Source organism: Lepisosteus oculatus, chromosome 19, assembly GCF_040954835.1.
Source record: "Lepisosteus oculatus isolate fLepOcu1 chromosome 19, fLepOcu1.hap2, whole genome shotgun sequence".
In the NCBI taxonomy this organism is placed as follows: domain Eukaryota; kingdom Metazoa; phylum Chordata; class Actinopteri; order Semionotiformes; family Lepisosteidae; genus Lepisosteus; species Lepisosteus oculatus.
In genome coordinates this window covers 6,034,782-6,055,528 of record NC_090714.1, presented here as the reverse complement: position 1 = coordinate 6,055,528, position 20,747 = coordinate 6,034,782, and the positions used below count along the sequence as shown (strand labels likewise).

Below are 20,747 nucleotides of genomic sequence, written 5' to 3'. Positions count from 1 at the left end.
ACCGGTAGAAGAAAATCAATATCGTGTCCTCCAGATAAACCCCCTTTGCCTCTTATTCCAAATCAAATAATCCACACCGTCAGGCCGGACGTCTGTCAGATTGTTTTCTCTCCTGCGCAGTGCAAATGACAGAGAAATGTTCATTGTTAAGAGTCTCTTAAACTCTGGGGTCATACTCGCCAGGGAATCCTACTGTGACGAGGGCCGCCTGAACTTAGTACGCTGAAAATGAATGGGAGACAAATGCAAAGTGTTTATTTTTCAGCCTGGCAATGCAAGACCACTCAAAATCTAAGATGATCGTCTACAGCTGTATTGGAACAGGCCGTAATGTACAACTCCGCACAACATCTCTGCAGTTGGGAAATCGAGGATTTGTAGAAACCAAGGGGGGCAGCATGATACTGAGCACCGGGCAAGTTGAGCTTGAAGAAACTACCTGTGAAAAAAAGATGTTCAAAGTTTTAAAATGTAGATTTATGCTTGCCCTGCAGTGGTGCAGACGATTCAAAAAGCAATAATCAAAGACAATGGTAATGCGTGTTGTAAGTACATAATGATAGAAGTGTATAATTTAAAATGACGGTTGTTGATTTAAAACGGTATAATGCGCAGTTAACGGCCACATTTAGAATACACCGTACAATTTTGATCACCACTTCTTGTTTCTTTGGAATCAGTCCAAAGGCACAGGTGCCCATGTGCAATTTCCGGGATTAAAGGTATGTTTTACACTAACAGAATTTAAGACTTGAGTCTTTTTGGAATACACTGTTTTTGGAACTCGCTAGGTAAAAGTTTTAGATGGCTTCATCACCAGGTTAATTCTTTTAAACGAATAACACTCACTTACATTGCACCGTTGTTGAAATGCTTTTTAGTTTAGGACGGTTTAGGAAAATATTGTTGGATTTCGCTGCTAGCTGTTAAAAGTCCTGTCCCGGGAATGTGCTCATCTCCAGCGAGCGCCTTGTCAGGCGGGGTTATCTCTGAACGAGGCGGAGCTGCGCTAATTGTCAAGCAGCGGACTGAAACGCGGGTAGGAGTAATGAATGAGATAGATTGGGCGGAGAATCACATTGTTGCTTCCCAAAGAAAACAAGTCTCCTGAGATTTTTTTTTTTTTACAGCAAGCGCTGCGAGTTTCGGAGCGCTGTACTGTACATCTGTGGACGCCTGCTCACGAGTTGCGTGATCTCTTGGAGAAAAGCATCGATGTCTTTAGAAGTTAGCACATTCCAGCACAGATCACTGTCGCCAGAATCCTTTTGTGTCTGTGGAGGTAAGGCCGGAGTGAGAATAAATTGTTTTTTTGTGTGTGTGTATGGGGGGGAGACGGGTTTAAATTCGTATCAGCATAGGGAGTAAGTTAGGATCCGTCAGATTTATGCTCTTTCAAAAGTTTACCGAGGACTCCTTGCTCAGTGTCGGTGCTCTTAAACGCTACAGTTTCGAAGTTTGCGTAACAAAACAACAGCGTCTATTGCATGTGATCTGGCAGTAAATCTAACTCAATGGGATCTTAATTAGAATGTATTGTTGCTACTTTATTATTTCTGCTACTCTAGAATGGATACTCTAGAATGTCTTGTAGATGCAAAGTTTTGGGCGTTCTTCAAACATTAAAGACATATCATTAAACTATTCCGCGCGATATAGGTATGAAAACAAAAACAGCGTATTTGTTTAAACATATACCCTTATAACTGTTTGGGATTTACAAGTTTGGTAACAGCAACCCCGAACAACACCACCTTCAAAAAGACGTTGATATACTGTACTTGCATAGCAACGTAAATAATGGGGGATTGTAAATGCAGTTGCGTGTCACTGTCTGCGGTACAGTATGTTTATTATTATTATTGCAGTCTATGTTATCTGTGGGATGTAGCGCCAGAGAGTGGATTGAAACGAGCGTGCTAATTTTGAAAATCATTGCTTTCTTGTCTAAACCGTTTATCAGCTATTTATATACTACAGACGAGAAGGGGATATTCCCGAATCTCCTCCGGACGTGCAAAATAACTGCAAAAATGGATGAGGAGGACATTACTGACACACTGTCCCAAGGTCTTTCCTCATTTCCGTTCGAACTAGTTTTAGAACGTATGAATAAAGCGGTGGTTTCACAGACCCCCATTACTTGGAAGTTTTTTTTTTCCAGACAAATGAGAAGTCTATGAGTATACAGTAGCTGAGGTTGTTCTGTGAAATAGGCTCTAAAATTGTGTAAGAATAGAGTTTAAGCATCCAGACTGGCAATATATACTGCAGATTAACAGTTGTTCAGGACAGGTACAGTAAACTCAGGTATTTCGCTTGGGATTAATGTTCAAGAATTTTGCTTCATGCCTTATGTTGTGTATGATTCTACGCTTTCCTTATACAGTAAAATGAATCATTTCCAAATCCCTACTCTTAAAACACTGAGCCAAAAGACATCAGCCAAGGACAGTAGTGACCAGCCAAGCAAAATAGCATTGTATAAAAATGTTGCTTTTGAAACAAATCCTTCTGTGCTTTAGTACATCTGGGGGTCTCAGCTGATGCTGCTGTGCAATCTTATCACCTCACATAGCCTTTTGGTTGCAATATCTGCTTTTCAGCCGTTTTCAAAGGGGCTGCTGCAATGGATTCATTATCTTCAACTAAAGGTGGGATGCTTAAAAACTCTTGGGGAATTCTGCCAAAAACAATATGCATGTATACTGGAGTTAGGAACGATTTTTCTTTTCTAAATTGGTAATAATCAGCCACGCTTTTAATTTGAACTACATCCAGCTCAGAATATATTCATCACCTTCTCCTACGGCATGTGTGTGGAGTGTTTTGGCTGGCTAGATGGGACTTTCAGTTGTTTGTAACCTGATGTGTTTGCTTCTGACGCGCTGGGATGTCTGAAGGGTGGATCAGTTTCACAAAAAGAAAAGTCGGTTATCTATGGCAACATTTGACCCACTTGAATACGTTGTGATTGAATACACAGGTCTCAGATTAACGGCTGAATTTCATAGTGTATTAACTGGTGCCATTTCATTTCTTTAGAAAAGAGCCATTGCCCCTGGAGATAATCTGATAAGCAGTGTGTTAAAGCATGTTATAGTTATATTTAGGTCTTTCTGTTCACTTTATGTATTTATGTGATGTATTTGAACACCTTTTTGCTCTCAATTTATAAGTAAGACCACGTGTATAAAAGAGAACCAGCACTTAAACACAGCTGTGTAATTGTACATTTTATTTAGGTAAATTTGTTTTGTCATATGGGGAAAAAAGGAGCAGTTTGCAGCAGAGCAATAGAAATGATTTCAAATCCATATTCAGCAGGGGTGAATTTGGTGGTTTGAAAAGCCACTTTTTGTATTTTTGCTAAGGAGGATTAAATCAAAGACATTGATCAGAAGGTAGGCGCAGTTTATCACTGAAACTATAAAGGTCACATAATAAGTAACACCTCACTTTTTAAACAAAAAAAAGGAACCCAAAACTTTTGATTTGACTTGTATCAGCAAGGTTAGGTCTTTTTTTCCCCCAAGAGCCAGGAAGATGTTACTTTGTTTATCCTGCTGTAGTTATTTCAGAGATATTTTCAGCGAAGTGGGACTTACTCTCCAAGCATTGATTGTATGAAACTGGGCAATGCAATTAATACAATTGCAATTAATTGCACAACAACACTTATGGCTTCAGTTAGTTTAGTGAATTAGATTGTTCGGATGAACAGCTCGGTGGAGAGAGAATCTGTGTATAAGAGATGTGAGGATGTCTTGAACTCCTACAGAATGGAGTGTAGTGTCTCTTGATATTTTTGGAAGAATTTTGTTTTAAGCATTTGTCATGCAAGATAAGAGATCTCGAAAATCAGACATTGAAATGAATAGCCGGATTTAGTTTTTTTTAATATTAAGTGGCTTTCCATATTGCCAGAGGATGAATCATATAGTCTGCTACAAATTGAATTTGCTCTGTGTCCCTTTAATGCTTTTATTTCAGTGCGTTTTGCATCAGAGGAGGTCGGTAATGTCAAGTCCCAAAAGGGCTAGTAGAAAGAATGCTAATATTTGTTTGATGAAGGCTTGAATGATTTCCTTTTCATGCATGGAGACACGAAGAACAGCCACGATCAAACCGAATCCCCATATCTGCTGCTGTTTTCCGTTTCACCGTACCTGGCTCCAAATAAAATGAAGCAGAAGTCCTTTTTTTAATCCTGGAATGTAAACTTGTACACTGTCCTGTGGGGCTGCATTCCTGCAGTTCGTCTCGATCTCTTTGAATCTGCAGCACCAGAAGAGCTGGGGAAAGCTGATAAAGTACTGCAATCAAGCAAGTAATAAATAAAAATTGGTTCATTTGTCCCAAAGGCACGCTTGACAAGGATTTCTCTGCTACATTCCGAACAGGTGTGCCTGTGAATTCATCCTGTTGCATACTGCACTGTCCAGCCCAAAGAAGAGGAGAAAGACTTGCTCCAGTGCTCAAGGTCATGAGCTATGCAAACATGCAGACCACCCTCAGATGCACCCCTAGAGCTGTGAGGCACAGACCACAGTGCTATGCTGTGTCACCCTTAAATAAACAGGCTATAAATTAGTAGCATAAAAGTTGAATTGGCATTTGGAAGAGTCACAAGGCCTTTAATTTCAGACCCATTATGGCACTTCGTGATCTTGTTATTGTTGATAACAGGACTGTGGATTCAGTCTTGGGTTGGAACATACGTATTTTGATAGAGAATTCTGACCTCTGACAACTACGGCCGGCTCATTCTCCGATCAGTGTCTGTTAGTACAGGCTAAAGCACTTGCTCAGATGTTCCACGTTGTTGTTGGATTTTGTTTTCCGATTTGTTTCTTGTCCTGTTCTGGTGGGTTTTGCATCACATGCTGCTGTTGCGCGTGTCTTTGAACACATGGGTTTTACAGTATCGGGGGAAAAAACTCTGTGAGTTCCATTCGGGTTCACTTTGAGTTGCTCTAAGTGAGGATGAGGAAAGGTAGTGAGGAAGCAAAAGGAAGCCTCGTGTTTCACCTATATCTCCCCCCCACGGCAATTGCTAAGAACAAACACAACAGGATATATCGAGTGGAAGAGACAGGGAAGAAAGGGGCATTTTGTCTTGGTGTGAAAACGAGCCAGAACTGGCCGGTTTTGTTTGAGACGTTTCTTTGGTAGGCTGCAAAGACTTCATCCAAAAAAGAGGATGCGTCTCTTCCTCTCCCCCCCCCCGCTGATGAATCGGAGCTTTTGTTTGGGACAAATGCTGAGCCTCTGGAGGAGTGAATGTACACGCTGCAGACTCCTCGATGGAGCAGTTGGCTCAGGAAGGGTTTGCTGTGTCTTGTAATGCCTTAAGAACAAAAAATGCATTAAAAAAATAAATGCTAGCTTTTACTTTACTGCTTGTGTTTCTGCACAGGGAGGTACACACAGAGGAGAAATTTGCAGTTGCATATTTTAGCCTCCATACAAAACACTGGCCTTCAAATCCTTATTAAGTATTTATTAAGTTACTTTTTAGTAAAACCGATCCTCAAAAGGAATGTGCAGCTGTGTGGGTTTAACACATACTGAGCAAATTTACCTCAGAGTTATTTTTTTTTTAGGTTAGTAGCGGTCTTGGCAAAGTAATTATTTTTCTTCATTTAGTTGTGCACTGCCGTTTGATTCTCAGAACATTCTAATAATTAACAGTTCTGTTGACAATTAACTAACAAATCTGTTGAGCACTTAATCAGATTCAGACATTCTAAAAATACGGTCTAGTTTCAAAGTGATACTGTTGGTATCACGATCAGAATTTTTCTTCCATGAATTTTGTCAGAAATCTCGACTATCCAGTAATTGCTTATTGGATGCCCACCCAAATCTCGTGATCAGAGCACATGGCTCTGTGGCTAAGGATCTGCACCTGTGGCTGGAAGGTTGCCGGCTCAAATCCTGCAGCCGGCAGAGGAATCCTACTCCGTTGGGCCCCTGAGCAAGGCCCTTAACCCCCACTGCTCCAGGGTGCTTTGACCCCAAGCTTCTCTCTCCCCTGTGTGCCTGTTTGTTTCATGGAGAGCAAGCTGGGGTATGCAAAAAGACAAATTCCTAATGCAAGAAATTGTATGGGGCCAATAAACTGATCTTATCTTATCTAAGGATGTTCTGATGGACATGCAACACACTCCACAAAGATCTTTCAGGTGGTTCACTGTCAATTGGAGAAGATGCGTGCTCTTCAATGATGTGACTGGAAGCGCGTAGGCTCCAGGGAAGCCGCACATGTTTGTAACGGGGGATGGATTCTGGCTGAATAATTCCATGGTGGCTCCATGCAGGAATCCCAGTCAGAGCCGGCGAAGGTCGTGACCCAGCTTTGAACTCGCAGAGCACTTGCAGATTGAACTCAACCTTTAATTTTAAAATGAGCAAATGCCTGTACTGGCCGAGCCGATCGGGGCTCTGTTCCACGATGATTTCGGTGCATTTCATTTCCTTGTCTCTCCTGAGTGAAATGTTACTCGTTGCAGAAGATGACGTGGTCGAGGGGATTCTTTTTTCAGTTGTTGCATATCGTCGCGTGGCTTGGTTCCAGTGGCCTTGGGGCTTGTCCAACTCCAGATCCTGGGGGGCCTGTTTTCTCTGAGATTCTCATGAACTTTCGGACAGCCCGTGGAGCCTGTGAGTTTGCCAAGGAACACAAACTATCGAGGGTGCTGTTTTCCACAACAAGAAAACAATCTACATTTTTGGCTTGCAGAAATATCGTCTTACTTTAGTGGTAGATGCCCCCAGGATCTCTTTATAGACAAATCGTAAAACATCACTGTCATCATCACTCTTCCATGATAAGCAGGTGTGGAGGACCCAAATGTGTGCTTGAAACTCAGATGTTCCTGAGCTCTAGGAAGGGTGGTTTTGCATGTTCTTCGATCTCCAGGCTTAGATGAGAACCGCTGCAAAATGTTAAAGGTTTGCCTCCAGGCTCATTGCTCAAATCCTGAGCTAATCCTGAAAGCAGTCGGACTGACAGAAGTGGGGCAGAGCAAAGATTCTATTAAAAACCCATGGAATGCTGTACAAAGAGGGTCTTCACTCACGCTGTCTGGCTTAGATCCTCGTGATCAGGGTTGGGGATGCTTTGAAGGCTCAGCAAAGTGGCCGGGGAGGTGAGGGTTAACTCCGCCTGGCGAATGTGTGATCGTATGCGTCAGCCCCTGCGCCGTGGGGCAGGGAGGGGGTGCCGCAGGCTGGACCGAGTGCCAGCGTCCACTGCTTTAAAAAAAAAGTAAAATCTTGCACATCTGGCTGTGGGGGAGCCTCCACAATGGAATCAGGAAAGGGCTTGAAAAGCTAACAGGAATGACTTCGGACCAGAGAGGAAGTAGGGAGGGGGAGAGGGGCACAGACACACAGCCTTTCCGTACGCAAAGGAACAACGTTGGTTTATTTTGAAGCATGATGTCATCTCCGAGCCTTTAAATTGGAACACGCGGATGTCCAAAGGTTACTATCGGCTATGCAGGGTGAAGGTTACAAGACTTTCCTGTAGATTTGGTTGAGATATATATGGATGATGGAGAAGGATGTTGGACAATATTCCGGTGTTAACTGTATAATTCCTTGGACAGCCATGTGTTTCATGGGAATGTAGGTATTCATTATTCTGAAGCACCAGAATGAAATTCAGGTGTAAGTTTTTACAGAGTATTTTTACTGGTGAATACATATTACAAAAATATATATTTCAGGTAGATATCAGTAACCTATAACACTTTGGGGGTCATATTTTGGCATTTTGTTATTTCAAACTGAATTCTGAGCTGCCTGTATACACATGTTTAATTAACTCTCTCCCTCTCACATGGCCCAGGAGTATAATTAATGTCACTCAGAACTGGGAACATGGCAGAAAGGTTTTCTATTTCGGGAACGCCAGTTGACAAACAGTCCTGCTGGCTTGTTCCGTAAATGTGCTGAGCTTGAATGCAAGTCCAGTGTTTTTTTTTTGTTCCCCGCAGTTCCACTGTCAGGACTTGCCCCTGATCTCATAAGAAACCCCACCTTGGGATGTTACAGCTGGCTGTTAGGCCCTCAATGGGACCAGATTGAATAGAACAAGTCCTGCTCATCCTTAAATTCACATGTTCGGCGGTGGAAACTGCACATACCCCAAACAGCTCTGTTTAAAAAGGAGACATCCCACCATCTGGTCTCTAGTGGGAATTGAACTTGTATTACGCAGCCACCTTTGGCTGCTTGCTGTGGGAATCCTCCCCTGCCCCTTCCACCAAGTGGTGTGCCAGGAATCCCCACCCCCAACCCCTGTTGGGACAGAAAATGATCTGCTTCTTTGAAAAACGTCCGGGATGGGGAGTGGATGAAACACAACGAGCAGGTTGTGGGGGAGTACGGAGGAGTCGAGTCATTTTTTTTTTCCTTGAAGTGTACATTACAACTGGCTTTGTTTGCACAGTTTACCACTTTGATGCCATCTGGTTAGCGGTTTTATGGGCATCTTTAAGCCTTCGTCAGAGTCTCAAAGACTCAAGCTTAGCTTGATCGCATTTTTTTAACAATAACGTTGTTAAAGTACACTTTTGGTATACAGCGAGACTTAGCCTGTTTTGGACTGGCTGTTGTGTGTTCTTGCTGCGTTTTCTTGTTCTTTATCGGTTGTTTGGTGTGCCTGTATCCAGCCGGCTTCTATGTGCTTTCATGATTATTTTTATCTGTACTCGTACCACATTACTGCATGAAATAAAACCGTTGCGCCTAGTTTTGATCAGTTTTCATTTTGCCTTTTAGCTGCAGGCTCTCAAACAAAGCGATACAGTCTGCAGAATTGTAATGGAGATTAACTGGATTACTCGCCCTGTGTTTGAAGGGGTATGTCTGCTTCAGTTTGCTGTTGCTTCAGTAACGCACCACTGGAAGATTCTGACCGTGGCCGATTCCTAGGAGCAGTGCAAGGGAGGCGCATTTGTGTCAAAGCCCAGGGGAGTTCATGGGACGAACTAAAGTTTTACCCCACTGTATTTCTGTTATTGCATTTTTCAAAACTGGGGCCGTTCCTCAAGGTTCATGACATCACAGAAGCCGGACACCTCCAATAACAAAAGCATTAGTACCGGAAAATGTGTGCAGTTACATCACGGTTTTGTCTCCGTTCAGTAGCTCGTGGAACTCCAAGAACAGAACGTTCCAAAAGTTACCAACGAGAGAGGGCCATTCAGCCCCTTAGCTCATTTGGTTGTTAGCTGTGAATGAACTCTATTGCCCAAAATGTTTTTCTGGTTTTCAATGTAACGGTTAGCTCTTCTGTTTTTGAGGTAACGGCTTCGTGGCTCCGGAAGGATTCATGGGATCTGTACTCTGTGATTAATAGATTACAAATGGGGGGGGGCTGTTTGGCCTTTCCAGCTTATTTGGTTGCTAGGCGCTAAGCCTGAGAACCTCATCCGCTTTTGAAAGAAGCCAAGGGTTTCAGCTTCAATGGTGTAGCTGAGTAGCTGGTTCCAGGCTTCCACAGCACTTGGTGTAAAGAAACGTCGTGTGTTTTCAGTCTGGATTGCACTGTGACGTACAATACGTTTCCACCAGTCCCCTGGTTCTTGTTTTACTGGTCATTCTGAAGAAGGCTATTGAGCTGACTGTGTTGATGCCTTTAATTTGGAATAAAGGAATCTGGTCCACCTCGCTTCTCTTTAATGTGATCGTGAGAGCATCTTTTTTATACCCTGTCAGTAGCCTTTTTTGGTTCGATTTCATACCAAAGAGCCACAGTAGTAAAACCGGAAATGCAGGTATAAACCACCTTTCTTAAAAAACGCCGTTCTTGTCTCTTAGCTCCCTGCTTCACCTTGAGCTGGTTCAACACCCCTGTTGTCTGTGTTGTCAAAGCTTTGACTCGTTTTCATGCAGTTGTTTTACCATTTATGTGACTTGAGGACCAGGACGGAGCCAATATATTTAATTATTTCTAGTTTTATGGTCATCTTTAGATGCTATGTCAGTATGTGGGCCTTCTGGTTTCTTAGGTCTGTACTTGGCCAAATAGAGACGCCCTCCTCTGTGCTCCCCATACATACACTCTTCAGTTGCTCATTTACTGCATTTTGGCCCCATGCCAAGACACTCTGCATCATTGCGTGTGTGTGTGTGTGTGTGTGTGTGTGTGTGTGCGTGTGTGTGTGTGTATTAAACACTGTCTTATTCAACTAGCTAACAACGAGTTCACTTTTATAGCTGCGATTAGGCATTGTTAGGCGTTTTGCTGTGTCTGATGAGAGCACCCCACACATTGTGATCATTCATGTGAATTTGCAGCTGATAATGTTTCTTGTTATTCTCTAATTTATGCTTGGTTTAATTTCAGCTTTGGAATCTTTCAGTGGCTTTTAAAAACAAGGCATGTAACACTTAACCAAAATATGGGGGCCGTTACAAAACAGAAACAAACAGAACTTTCAGGGAAAGCTGAGACTGTACAAAAAATGTTCTTTTTAAATGAAAAATTAGTTGTTTTTTTTGGACTGCCCGTTTTTGCTCTACAAAAAAAGTCAGTGCAAACTTGACAGACCTTTTCACTGTTCCTGTAGGACATGTCTCGCGATTCCTTTAGCTGTAGCTGTGTTTTAGTCCATATTAACCGTGAGCTGCTCGATTCTGCTGGCCTGCTTTAGGAACCTTGATCCTTGAACATATTTAGAAGAAATCAGTTTTAAAAAGTGTAAATTCTGTTTAGCAAGGTTTGCAGTGCATAGCTAGACCAAATAGCATAAGTTCTTTGTTTCATATTCCAGGTAACAGTGCAGAAATATCAGGATTACATGTCTCGTCCTTGAGCAAACAATTCCTTAGGATAACAAAACCAACCATTTAATTTGCCTTTATTAACCAGGAGAGAGGCACTACTAGGCTGTTAGCATTGCTGCCTTGCAGTACTGGGGCCCTGGGTTCAACTGGGCACAGTGTGGAGCCTGTTTGTTCTCTCCACGTTTGTGGGGGTTTCGTCCTGGGACTCTGGTTTCCTCCCACAGTCTGAAAACACACTGGTAGGCTAATTAGCTTCTGGGAAGACTGGCCCTGGTGTGAGGGTGTGTGTGTTGGCCTCTGTGCGTGCCCTGCAGAGGACTGGCACAGCGCTCATTGCTTGCCAGGATAACCTGGTAGTGGGATAACCTGGAGTCTCAGTGCACTGTGCTGCCAGGGTCCAGGAGATATCAGTAAAAGGCTCACTATTTGCTTTGCCCTGTCAAAGGCATTCATCCAGTCGCACCCTTTAGGCTGTGTTGTTAGTGCACGGCTTGTCAGCACTGCAGCCGACACGCAGTTACGTGTTGCCTAGGTAACCTGATGCCACTGCGTGTGCCAGTGCCGCGTGTCTTGGCAGACCGGAGTTGTGATTGGATTTCATGCAGTCAGGTAGATTTCTTCCACTGTGCTGTAATTTCATGTGGAGGTTTAACAACCCCCCCAAAAAAACCCAAACAAACAGAAATCTTGTTCAGGTTTAATTCTGTGGGCGGTTTCAGCTCTGTTTTAAGGGGGCACAACTCTGCATTCATCACCAGTTTAAGCTTGGCTGATGTCATAAAAACAGCGCCCCCTGTCACTTGCCAGGCTTAATGGAGAATGGCTTAATACTGTGCGTTTTGTGTGAAAGATCTGAACAGGCCATCTGTGTTGCTATAATGTAGGCTGAAGTGCTATTGTGATAGTAAACGGGGATATAAAAAGGAAAAATCCACATTCTGTGTTTTTATCCGTGTTTTTGTGAAGGATATTCAGGTAACTACAGTTTACAGTAGTTGACAAATCATGTGTTATAGAGTACATGTTGAATGTTGGTGCTGCTAGTTAATCATTGTAGTGTGGGTCAGGAAGTTTGCCACAAGGATAGCAAATCTGGTAAAAGCACTCCAAAATATTTTAAAGATTCATCCAGTAGCAGAATCCTGTTTCAGTGTGTCCTCTGTCCTCTTAAAAGATGGCTCTGGAAATGTAATTAATGGGAACAAGGTTAAAAATAAGTGATTTTTAGGATTTTTTTTTTGCTGTCAGGTTACAGATGACGTCAGCACTGATTACTTTCTAAGGGGGAGAAATGTCCACCAAGAACACTGAATGAATCTAAAATGTCACCCAAGGAACCAGTTGTTAATACAGAACAAGCACTCCTTTCACCCCTCTGCCACTGTGATTGAGTGACTCTGTTTTCCACCCATTTGTTTCTGAAGCAGTTTCACAAAAACCTCAGTTTGCATCAGCTGTAAGTACAGGCTTTCTTCAGCTTCAGCTGTTCATTCATGTGTTTACCTCAGTTCATTCTGTTTGTTTTTGATCGGGCTTCCTTAAGAAGGGCAAGTTTGCACAAACGACAAAGTTTACTTAAAAAGTTCAGTTTCCCTGTGTGCTCTTTGCCTGTGCTTGGGTATCCAGTTCAAGAAAGCCAGTGGATCTGTGGGATTCACCTAGTTTATAAGATCACTTTATTGGTCATATACAATTTCTTGCATTAGGAATTTGTCTTTTCGCAGACCCCAGCTTGCTCTCCATGAGACACAGAGACAGGGACAGAAGCTTGGGGTCAGAGCGCAGGGTCAGCGATTTATATGGCGCCCCTAGAGCAGTTGGGGTTAAGGGCCTTGCTTGGGGGCCCAACGGAGTAGGATTCCTCTGCCGGCCGCTGGATACGAACCGGCAACCTTCCAGCCACAGGCGCAGATCCTTGGCCACAGAGCCACCACACCACCCCATCAGTTCTCTGGACTCATGAGCCTCTTTTGAGACTTTATTTTCTTTTCGTTTACAGATTTCACATCGCAGCTTAAGAGCTGTGTGCTGCTCTGTGTCCTTTGAATAAGACAAATGGGGGCACAGGACTTAGAAAAAGATGGTGAGGATCTGCCCCTCGAGCAGATGTGGGCAGCAGACTGCCAGTGTCTGTGAAGCTCCCATCTGTGGCATAATGACTGAAGTCAGAATCTTCCCTAAGAGGTGCGCTTGCAGGTGCCCCTTGTAGCGAGAGCAATTCCAGCTTCTGTTTGGCTTGGAAACTGCGTTGCTGAGCCAGCTGTACTTGCAGCCATTGAGTCCTGTAGAGGAGTCTCGGGCAGCAAGCTGAATGGCTAACCTCTTCCTGTGTCGGAGGTAGCTTAGCAGCACCCTGCTTAAAGCACTCGTGTCCACTTCGGAGACCCATCAGAAGCCACATGTGAGCGAGAAGGAACAAAGGCAGCTGGGTGTTTTCCAACATCAGTTTTACATCCTTGTACTCTTATTTACTGATTTTAATTCCGCTTGGAGAGCGTTATTGTTGGATAGTTCTTAGCCACTGTATTCCGAAGAGGTATTTGAACAGCTCAGATTTCAAAGAGCCCGTCTCTTTGTTAGGCCTCTGAATCGTGCTTTGTCGAAGCTGCATTTTATGTGGCTCGAGTTTTTTTTTGTGGTTTAACTTTTATTAGGTTTTTTTAGTAGGCAGGGGGCAGGAAACTGCAGGACGAGGCTCACCCCGGCTTTGTGGGCCTGACCTAAGTGTGCGTGTGCATAAATGAGTGCCGCAACTTCTGGGATTGTAGAAACAACACCAGCTCTGAGTCAGGCAGGACAGGCCAGATATCGCCACACAGGTGACTGTATGCGCTTTTGGGAAGGTGATGCCACACACTGTGCACACGGTAGAGCTGAAGGGCTGCACCAGGAATCGATGAATCGATGCACAGAAATTTTGTAAAGGATTCCATTACGATGGATTGGTGGGATTTTTCTTGTGAATCTTAAGGTTTTGTCTGCTACCAAATGTAGAAATCCTTTCCTGCGTTGTTGGCTACATGATGATACAATGATAATTATCAGGTTAAGAGGACTGTTTTCTAGGCACTCTGATTCCTTTAGTTAAGTACCTGACCTACCATTAGTGAAGGCCATCAGTCCACCTCTTGTGCTCTGTCTGTGCCTGTCTAGCTGGTTTCCTGTGAGGAGCTATACTGAAACACGGTACTGGTGGAGCTGGTCAGTATTGTTCTGCTGCATAAGAGCAGGGTCCGCCTTCCTAGTGTCATAGTGTCCCACTATGTCTGGCTTACGTCGAACTAAAACACATTTGAGTAAATGACTTTGCAGCACAGATCTGACACAAGCTCTCTGCCATCCCATGGTGATATCAGTTTAACTGTCCTCGTGTTTTTAACGTTTTAAAAGTGCACGTGTGGGCAGACTGAATTATTGTTTCACGCGGATATTTTGGAATAAGTTACGGCTCAGGAAGCTAATATTCGCATAATAATTGCAATACATTTGCAATCTATTGATAGACTCCTTTGACGGTCAGGAACAACACATGACTCCACTATTGAAATGCCATGCTGAAAGACGCATAAATATGCCATTAGAAAGCAGGAGCTTGTCTTTTGAAAGCTGAGCTGACATCACTTCTAGGTTGGCCACGTTGTGAATTTCAAGGTTTTTCGTATACAGATATTTCATTTGGCATGTGAGCATATTTATTCACCTTATCTGAAATTAATCACTACATGCCGATAGTGGCTTTCGCTTTCTTTTATGAAGTAATTTGCTCATCCGGGTGTCAGCAGGAGACTTTCCCTTTCCTTGGCTCTCAAAGCGTGTACTACAGATAAAAACGCCACTGTGACTTCAAGTGAGGGGAAAAAAGTACCAGGTACAAAGGCAAGTAGTATATAAAAAGTTGCCTCCAGCATGACTTTCTCCGTTAGCTCACTCCTTTTTGACATCAGGAGCAAAAGCACCACTACTTTACCAAAAGATCTTTCGAAGAACCACCGCGTTTCTTTCAGGGCTGCCTATACCTTCACCAGGACTCTAAAGTAGTCCAGCAGATGAGATCCCATATAAAATGCGTGTGATGCTCCCTCCGTCAGTCATGACTGGATCCATTTGCCTACACTTGACGCTCATCAGATCATCAAAGCGCAAGTCGGCGTGTATTGGCCATTCTCCTTGCACAAAGCCATTATGTTACCCAGGCTCTTTCATCAAGCCCGTCGCAGTGTTTTGCTTCATCTTACTGTACACTGGGCTTGTTCGGGCACGCAGGGTGTGATTGGCCAAGTCCAGCTGCAGTGCAGGGTGGTGACTCGGTTGCTGTGCTGAGACAAACAGCCTGGTTAATTCTGCGCGGAGGAAAAACATGGCAACAAGGAAAATGATCACGGAGCGCCATGGATCTTGCCTAAAGATTGGCCTGCAAGTCTGCCAGGAGATGGTATAAAGTTTGCTCCCTTGTTTACCAGCAAGTAGACCCGGAAGGGCGTCTCTAATTTGTCATCTTTCGTTATTTAAGAGCAAAGATTTCTGCTTCAAGTGATGGTGACAATGAAGATGGGTATGAGGAGCAGTGCTGGTTCCCACGCCAGTATCCCAGAACATGACTAAGAGCCGATTAAGGGACAATGCCGTTCATGAAATACTGATTTATACGTTTTCCTTAAGCCCCCTTCCTAAATCAAACTCATATTCACGAGAACGGCTTACGAGGGTGCGCCACTTCGTGAGGCGACAAATAAGGTGGACCATAAAGGCACTGGAAATAGGACAGGGGGACGGCAGACACAGTTCAGTAGCCCCCGAGAAACAGGGAGCCGAATGTCAGGAATCCCGACAAGCCCAAATCCACAGTTGCCGATGAAAATGAGGAGTACTGTTTGCATAATGACATAGCTTACTGTAGAGGCAAGCTTTGGTCTGTTAATACTGTTTTTGAACTCGTGTGTATTCTGTGATACGGGTCCTTTTGAAATATCAGTACCTGGACCAGTAAAGACAGTGACCCACATTTCTACCCAATAGCCTAGAAACGTCTAAATTTAGTCTGGCATAGTTTAGCTTGACTAAGCTACAGATGCAAATAATTTGGAGCGACTATTTTGAACTGGGTTGTTTTTTTTTATGCAAATGCTTAAGTCTTCAGATGCCTTTTCAAGTGAACTCGCCAGTGTTTAAGGTCCCGGGAGGAATTACACATCACACATTTAAACAGCTATGCGAGACTAATTGTCGAAGTATTATTATGAAGGTTTGAAATTTGCGTTGGTGTGTTTCTTTTCATGTTGAGTACTGTCTCAAAGTGCTTTAGCCCACAATAGTTCGTTAACAAGCACGCCAGTGCGCAGAGAACGTGCATGTTGTTTTGCTTCGAGGGCAGTCTGTAGCCTCTCCCCAGGACCAGCACACGAAGAAACACCCCCCTCTAGTGGCGCTAAAGAGTTCTGCACCTTCTGAACGTTGTTCATTGTCTTTACAAGGTGCCACACTTACCTTACAAAGCATTGTAGAGCTCTGGTAGTACAGAACAATTGACATTAGAAAGCATAATGTCAGTTATTGTCCTTTTTACAATAACGGATTGAAGGTCTCATGGTACTTATTCTTATAAGGGTGTTTCACAAAAACCCAGAAACACGGACAGTATTGTAATGTATTCCAGTTTGTGTAAGGTAATAATTAGCGCCCACCTTGTTGTACCTTTTTGGGGTTTTGAGGAACTTTGCTATCACTTTCATTTTGATTGCTCGGTCATATTTTTCTTTCTCTATTCCGGTCTGGTTATGTGTTTGTTTCTCTCTGGGCAGTTCTAGATTCTTGAGGCCGTTACATAGTTCCCAGAATCACCCACTGATTGCAAATGAGCAGTAAACCAATAAAATGGCCATAAAAGATGTAGGAGCACCAACAACAAGGAAGCTGGTTGTTAATATTACAATCTCTTATCTCTCCCAGTCTTGAGGTCTAAGTTGGAGTATTATAACTACACACAGGATTTATACATTTCTTTTTGATTTAACTCCCCTCATAAACTATGGTGTGCCAGACTTAAAGTGCAGTTAATGCCACTCTGTTATGCACAATGGCAGAGGAAATCCGAGAGCTGTGACCCCAGTGATAGAGTTCACATTCTATATGTAATCAAAACGTATTGACTGCGTTAAGTGTTGCACGAATCCATTCTCCGCTTACTCAAGGTGCAACTCGGGTACAAGGTCAAGGTGCAAGGTTGGAGCAGCCCAGAGTCTGTCCAGAAAGAGAAGCACACAGGGAGGGTGCCATGCCATCATCACAGGACACACACGCAGGAACAGTTTCGAGATGCTAGTTAGCCTACATCCCAAAGACAGAGAAAGAGCATGCCAGGTTCTTACCAAAGGAGACCTGGGCCTGAATCAAACCCGAGGCCTACTTTCTCCGAGGCAGGAACTCTGTGACTCCCCGCGTGTACAAGTGTTCTGTTTTTAATGACAAAAAAATATACATTTGTATGTTATAATGTGGGTCTTCATCTGCTGTTAAGCTTGTGTCGGGTGATCTGCTTCTAAAAATGTTGTTCCTGAGACACTTGCAGAAGCTGAGTGGAGAAATATTTCTCCTCGTAAAGGCCTAAATTTAAATATTGTGAGGCGATGGATTGAATGATTGTGGCATCCTGGGCAACTTTATCTCCTCACTAGACCTCCTTCCCCTTATTCTACGAAGAATGGTCTGATTTTCTGTCTTTCTGGAAAGGTTGTTATAGAGGGCAACGCATACATGACCTCAGAAACAATATCATTACGATATACCTCGGGTGCAATAAGTGGGTTTGCTTCGACTCGGCGGTTCTGTTTTTATAATCCTTAAGGGGTTGTGTTAATTTGCTCATTTGGACATGTCAGTCAATCCCAAACAAGGGCCGGTTTATCATATTTCAGCAATTTCCAAAGAGTTCTTTACCTATTAAAGTGAATTACGCGACCGCAATGCATGAAGAATTGCCAATTAAATATTTCCCATAAAACACAAGTGGCAAATAACCATCTTCCTCAGGCTAGAAAGACGGTATGCTTCTCTCCCAGTGTGACTAAAATAAATGATTATTTTAACCCACTCCCATATAATACACACAGAGACTCACAGAATAAACGGAATAAACATTAATTGATATCTACCGCTTTTAATGAAGAAGCTCCCTGATTGCTGGTCAGACTGAAAAACGCAGTTTCTTTAAATAGATTTTTGTAAGGTGGTTGAGTTGAACTTTGGAAAGGGTGAGTTAGTCTTTTCTCGCTTCTGTAATACGGAGGGGATAGTACACTCACTGGGTAAAGAGCTTCTGCTGTTTTTGTAGAATTTCAGAGAACAAGCACAGGGTTAAGGGATGGACAACCTGTCAAAATCCAGCCTTTATTGAGTTAATGATGGTCTGGGAAGAATTCATGATGGGTGATCATGTCAGTGTACCTCCCCATGAAATCAAATTTAAAAAAGGAAAGAGAATGGGGAATATTAGGTTAAGGTTTCCAGAAAAAAATGTCTCAGCCTATACAGGAAGTGGGTCTTCTGGTCTGGATCGATTGAAGCACCACAGAGGGCCTTATTTGTTTCCTGGAAGTCTGCAGTGTCTTCATGTGACTATTCGAAACTGTGTACGTTTCCCAGTGAAATATAAAGAAAGAGAACTATGTTTTTGCCAGTGGTACCAAGCCACTGATTAGCATTTACCTTTCTGGGATTAAACTGTAGAAATCGGGACTTGAGACGCTGCGATGTGACCAACCTTGGCGATAGCACCTGGCTGTGCAGCAAAAGCTACTTTCTACTAGAAGGAAATGCTGTCTTGGCTTCAACAAGCTGCTTTGCTGAGGTGAGCTCCCCACCAAACCCTTCTCTTAAGGTCTTTCTAGGATACCAAGATTATCTGGTGACTTTGGTGGCCATCATCTATAGACAGGTAGTTAGAGAACATGTAAGTGTCTTCCATTCTGTAATTAAAATATTCTAGCTAATAATTTGGCAGGGTTACTGTCCTAAAAGCCTTGATTTATGTCTTATGGCAGAATGAGGGGAGGTGATTTTAATTAGTTATCCGATTCTGAGTATTTCCTGGTTGCAAGCCCTTTAGTTTACCATGACTGGCCAAGGAAATGCAGTGCTAGCTTCGTCTTTTCTTGAAAGGGTGGGGAGGAAGGCAGAGATGAAGAATGCAATGCGCTTCTGAAGGTACAGGAAAAGTCGGTTATGGCCTTTTGGAAAGCCTGTGGAAACGTCTGAGGGATAGGACTCTGATCCCTTAGGGGAAACACGGTGCCAAGCCCCTCAGTCAGATTGATGGGTGGCTCACTGTTCGTTAATGACTAGCGGGTGAGCCGCGCAGGAAGATTAATGTGCTGACTGAAACGAGCTGCTCACCTGTTTCTCCAGGTCACCTGTTGATCACGTCTGGTTTCTATTGCATTCAAATTAACGTCAGGTGGTTAACCTCAATCACTGTGTTCCCTTTTTTGTGTGCGTGCGTGTGTGTGTGGTGGGAGAGCTTCCTTTAATTTCTGAATAATGAATGCGTCCCAATTCTCCGTTTGTTTCCATGCTGTATAGCCAGACCCACTGACCTGTTTAATTCATACCTTGCGAAAAGCTCCAGTCTCTCCGTGGGTAGGAAGGAGGCAGATTGTGTAGCTGATGTGCTGTTTGCACAGTGGATTGGGCTGTTACCTGGCGAGAAGACAGCGGTACCTGGGTGATTTCCTGATTATCGGTCCTGGGAGAATTGCCAGTCCTGTGTGGATGAAACTATGCTTCCTTACAGATTGTTGCTGTAAGTTCCCTGAATCTGCATGTTTGTGATGTTTGTGCTTCAATCTCTGTTAGCGTTTAGGGGTTATAGATTTCCGTATTTTGGATCCGTGAAAGAAATCTCTTGAGTATTTGAATGCACATTAAGAATGTGCATATTCTGTATTAAGTGCATGTTTATGTAGGTCAGGATAAATCTGAAAAAAATGTTTAACTTTTCCGCAGCTCATTCCTTTTAGTACAGAGCCTTATAAATATATACAGGTATGGCTGCAAGAGATATTCGTTTGATATCAGTGAAAGAAATCATAGTACAGCAATGACGATAGTGGGCAGTGAAAACTAAACATGCACAGTCTGGATTTAGAGCACACCAGTGTGGGTCAAATCAAGAAAAAAAATCAGTCCTGAGAAGGAAAAAAGCATTGGGTGGTTAAACTAGTTTGTAAAAGTGGATTTCTTTCTCTGAAGTCTTTGACAAGTGCTCTCTTTGGCGTTTTTCTAATAATGTGACTACTGCACAGAATACAGTTGTCAGGCATTTGGTAGCTATACTGTATATGCAGAGCTACAGAAACTGACGTGCTTGTTTATCTGACCTAAATGTACAGTATGTCAACAAGGATGTAAAAAACTAAGCCTAAGCAATTCTTTAGAAACAAACAGAAGAATGGAATTCACCTCAGGAGCAGTGTTTGAACTAGTACGTTCTTAGCACAAGCCCTACTAACACAAAAGACTGTGCATTCACACCTGCAGAATGAAGCCCTACATCAGCAGGTACGATTACAGTACATTCACTAGGCATTGCCGAATTGAAGAAAGGCTGGAGAATTATTGGAAGGGCAAGACAGCACTTGCATTCCATAAAGTCTTGTGGAATATTTAAGATCACATCTTGGTAATTTTACGAGCTAGGATCTCTTTATGATCTGGTATACAGTATGTGAAAGGGAGTTTTGTGTATTGCAGTCCTGGAAATGCCAGTTGGTTGTTGCTTCCCTCATTTGAAAGCAGCCGTTTAGCTTTGCCACTCTTGCTGATCTGGTGTGCCAAATCGCATCTGGACAAGAACACGGTGGGTAGATGAAAATCTTTTCTTTCTTACAAGGGAGGCCTGTGTTGCGCACACTGACTCCTGTAAGAGTAGTGCTTTCCATCTTGTTTGGCTG

At 43.2% G+C, this 20,747-nt stretch overlaps 1 protein-coding gene across 2 annotated transcripts in view; it reads left to right on the top strand.

Moving 5' to 3' along the window:
• The first annotated feature begins 1,066 nt into the window (after window positions 1–1,066).
• ankfn1b (ankyrin repeat and fibronectin type III domain containing 1b) overlaps window positions 1,067–20,747 on the top strand; it is a 247,474-nt gene continuing 227,793 nt past the window's right edge. Inside the window, exon 1 of one of the 2 annotated variants that reach the window (XM_069180849.1) lies at window positions 1,067–1,282. Coding sequence is in view for 1 of the 2 variants with exons in the window: in XM_069180847.1 (XP_069036948.1) it covers window positions 19,575–19,597 (23 nt within the window). In the remaining variant the exon portion in view is untranslated. Of the gene's footprint in view, window positions 1,283–19,505; window positions 19,598–20,747 lie in introns of those variants that run through there. The other variant, XM_069180847.1, reaches the window with a different exon arrangement.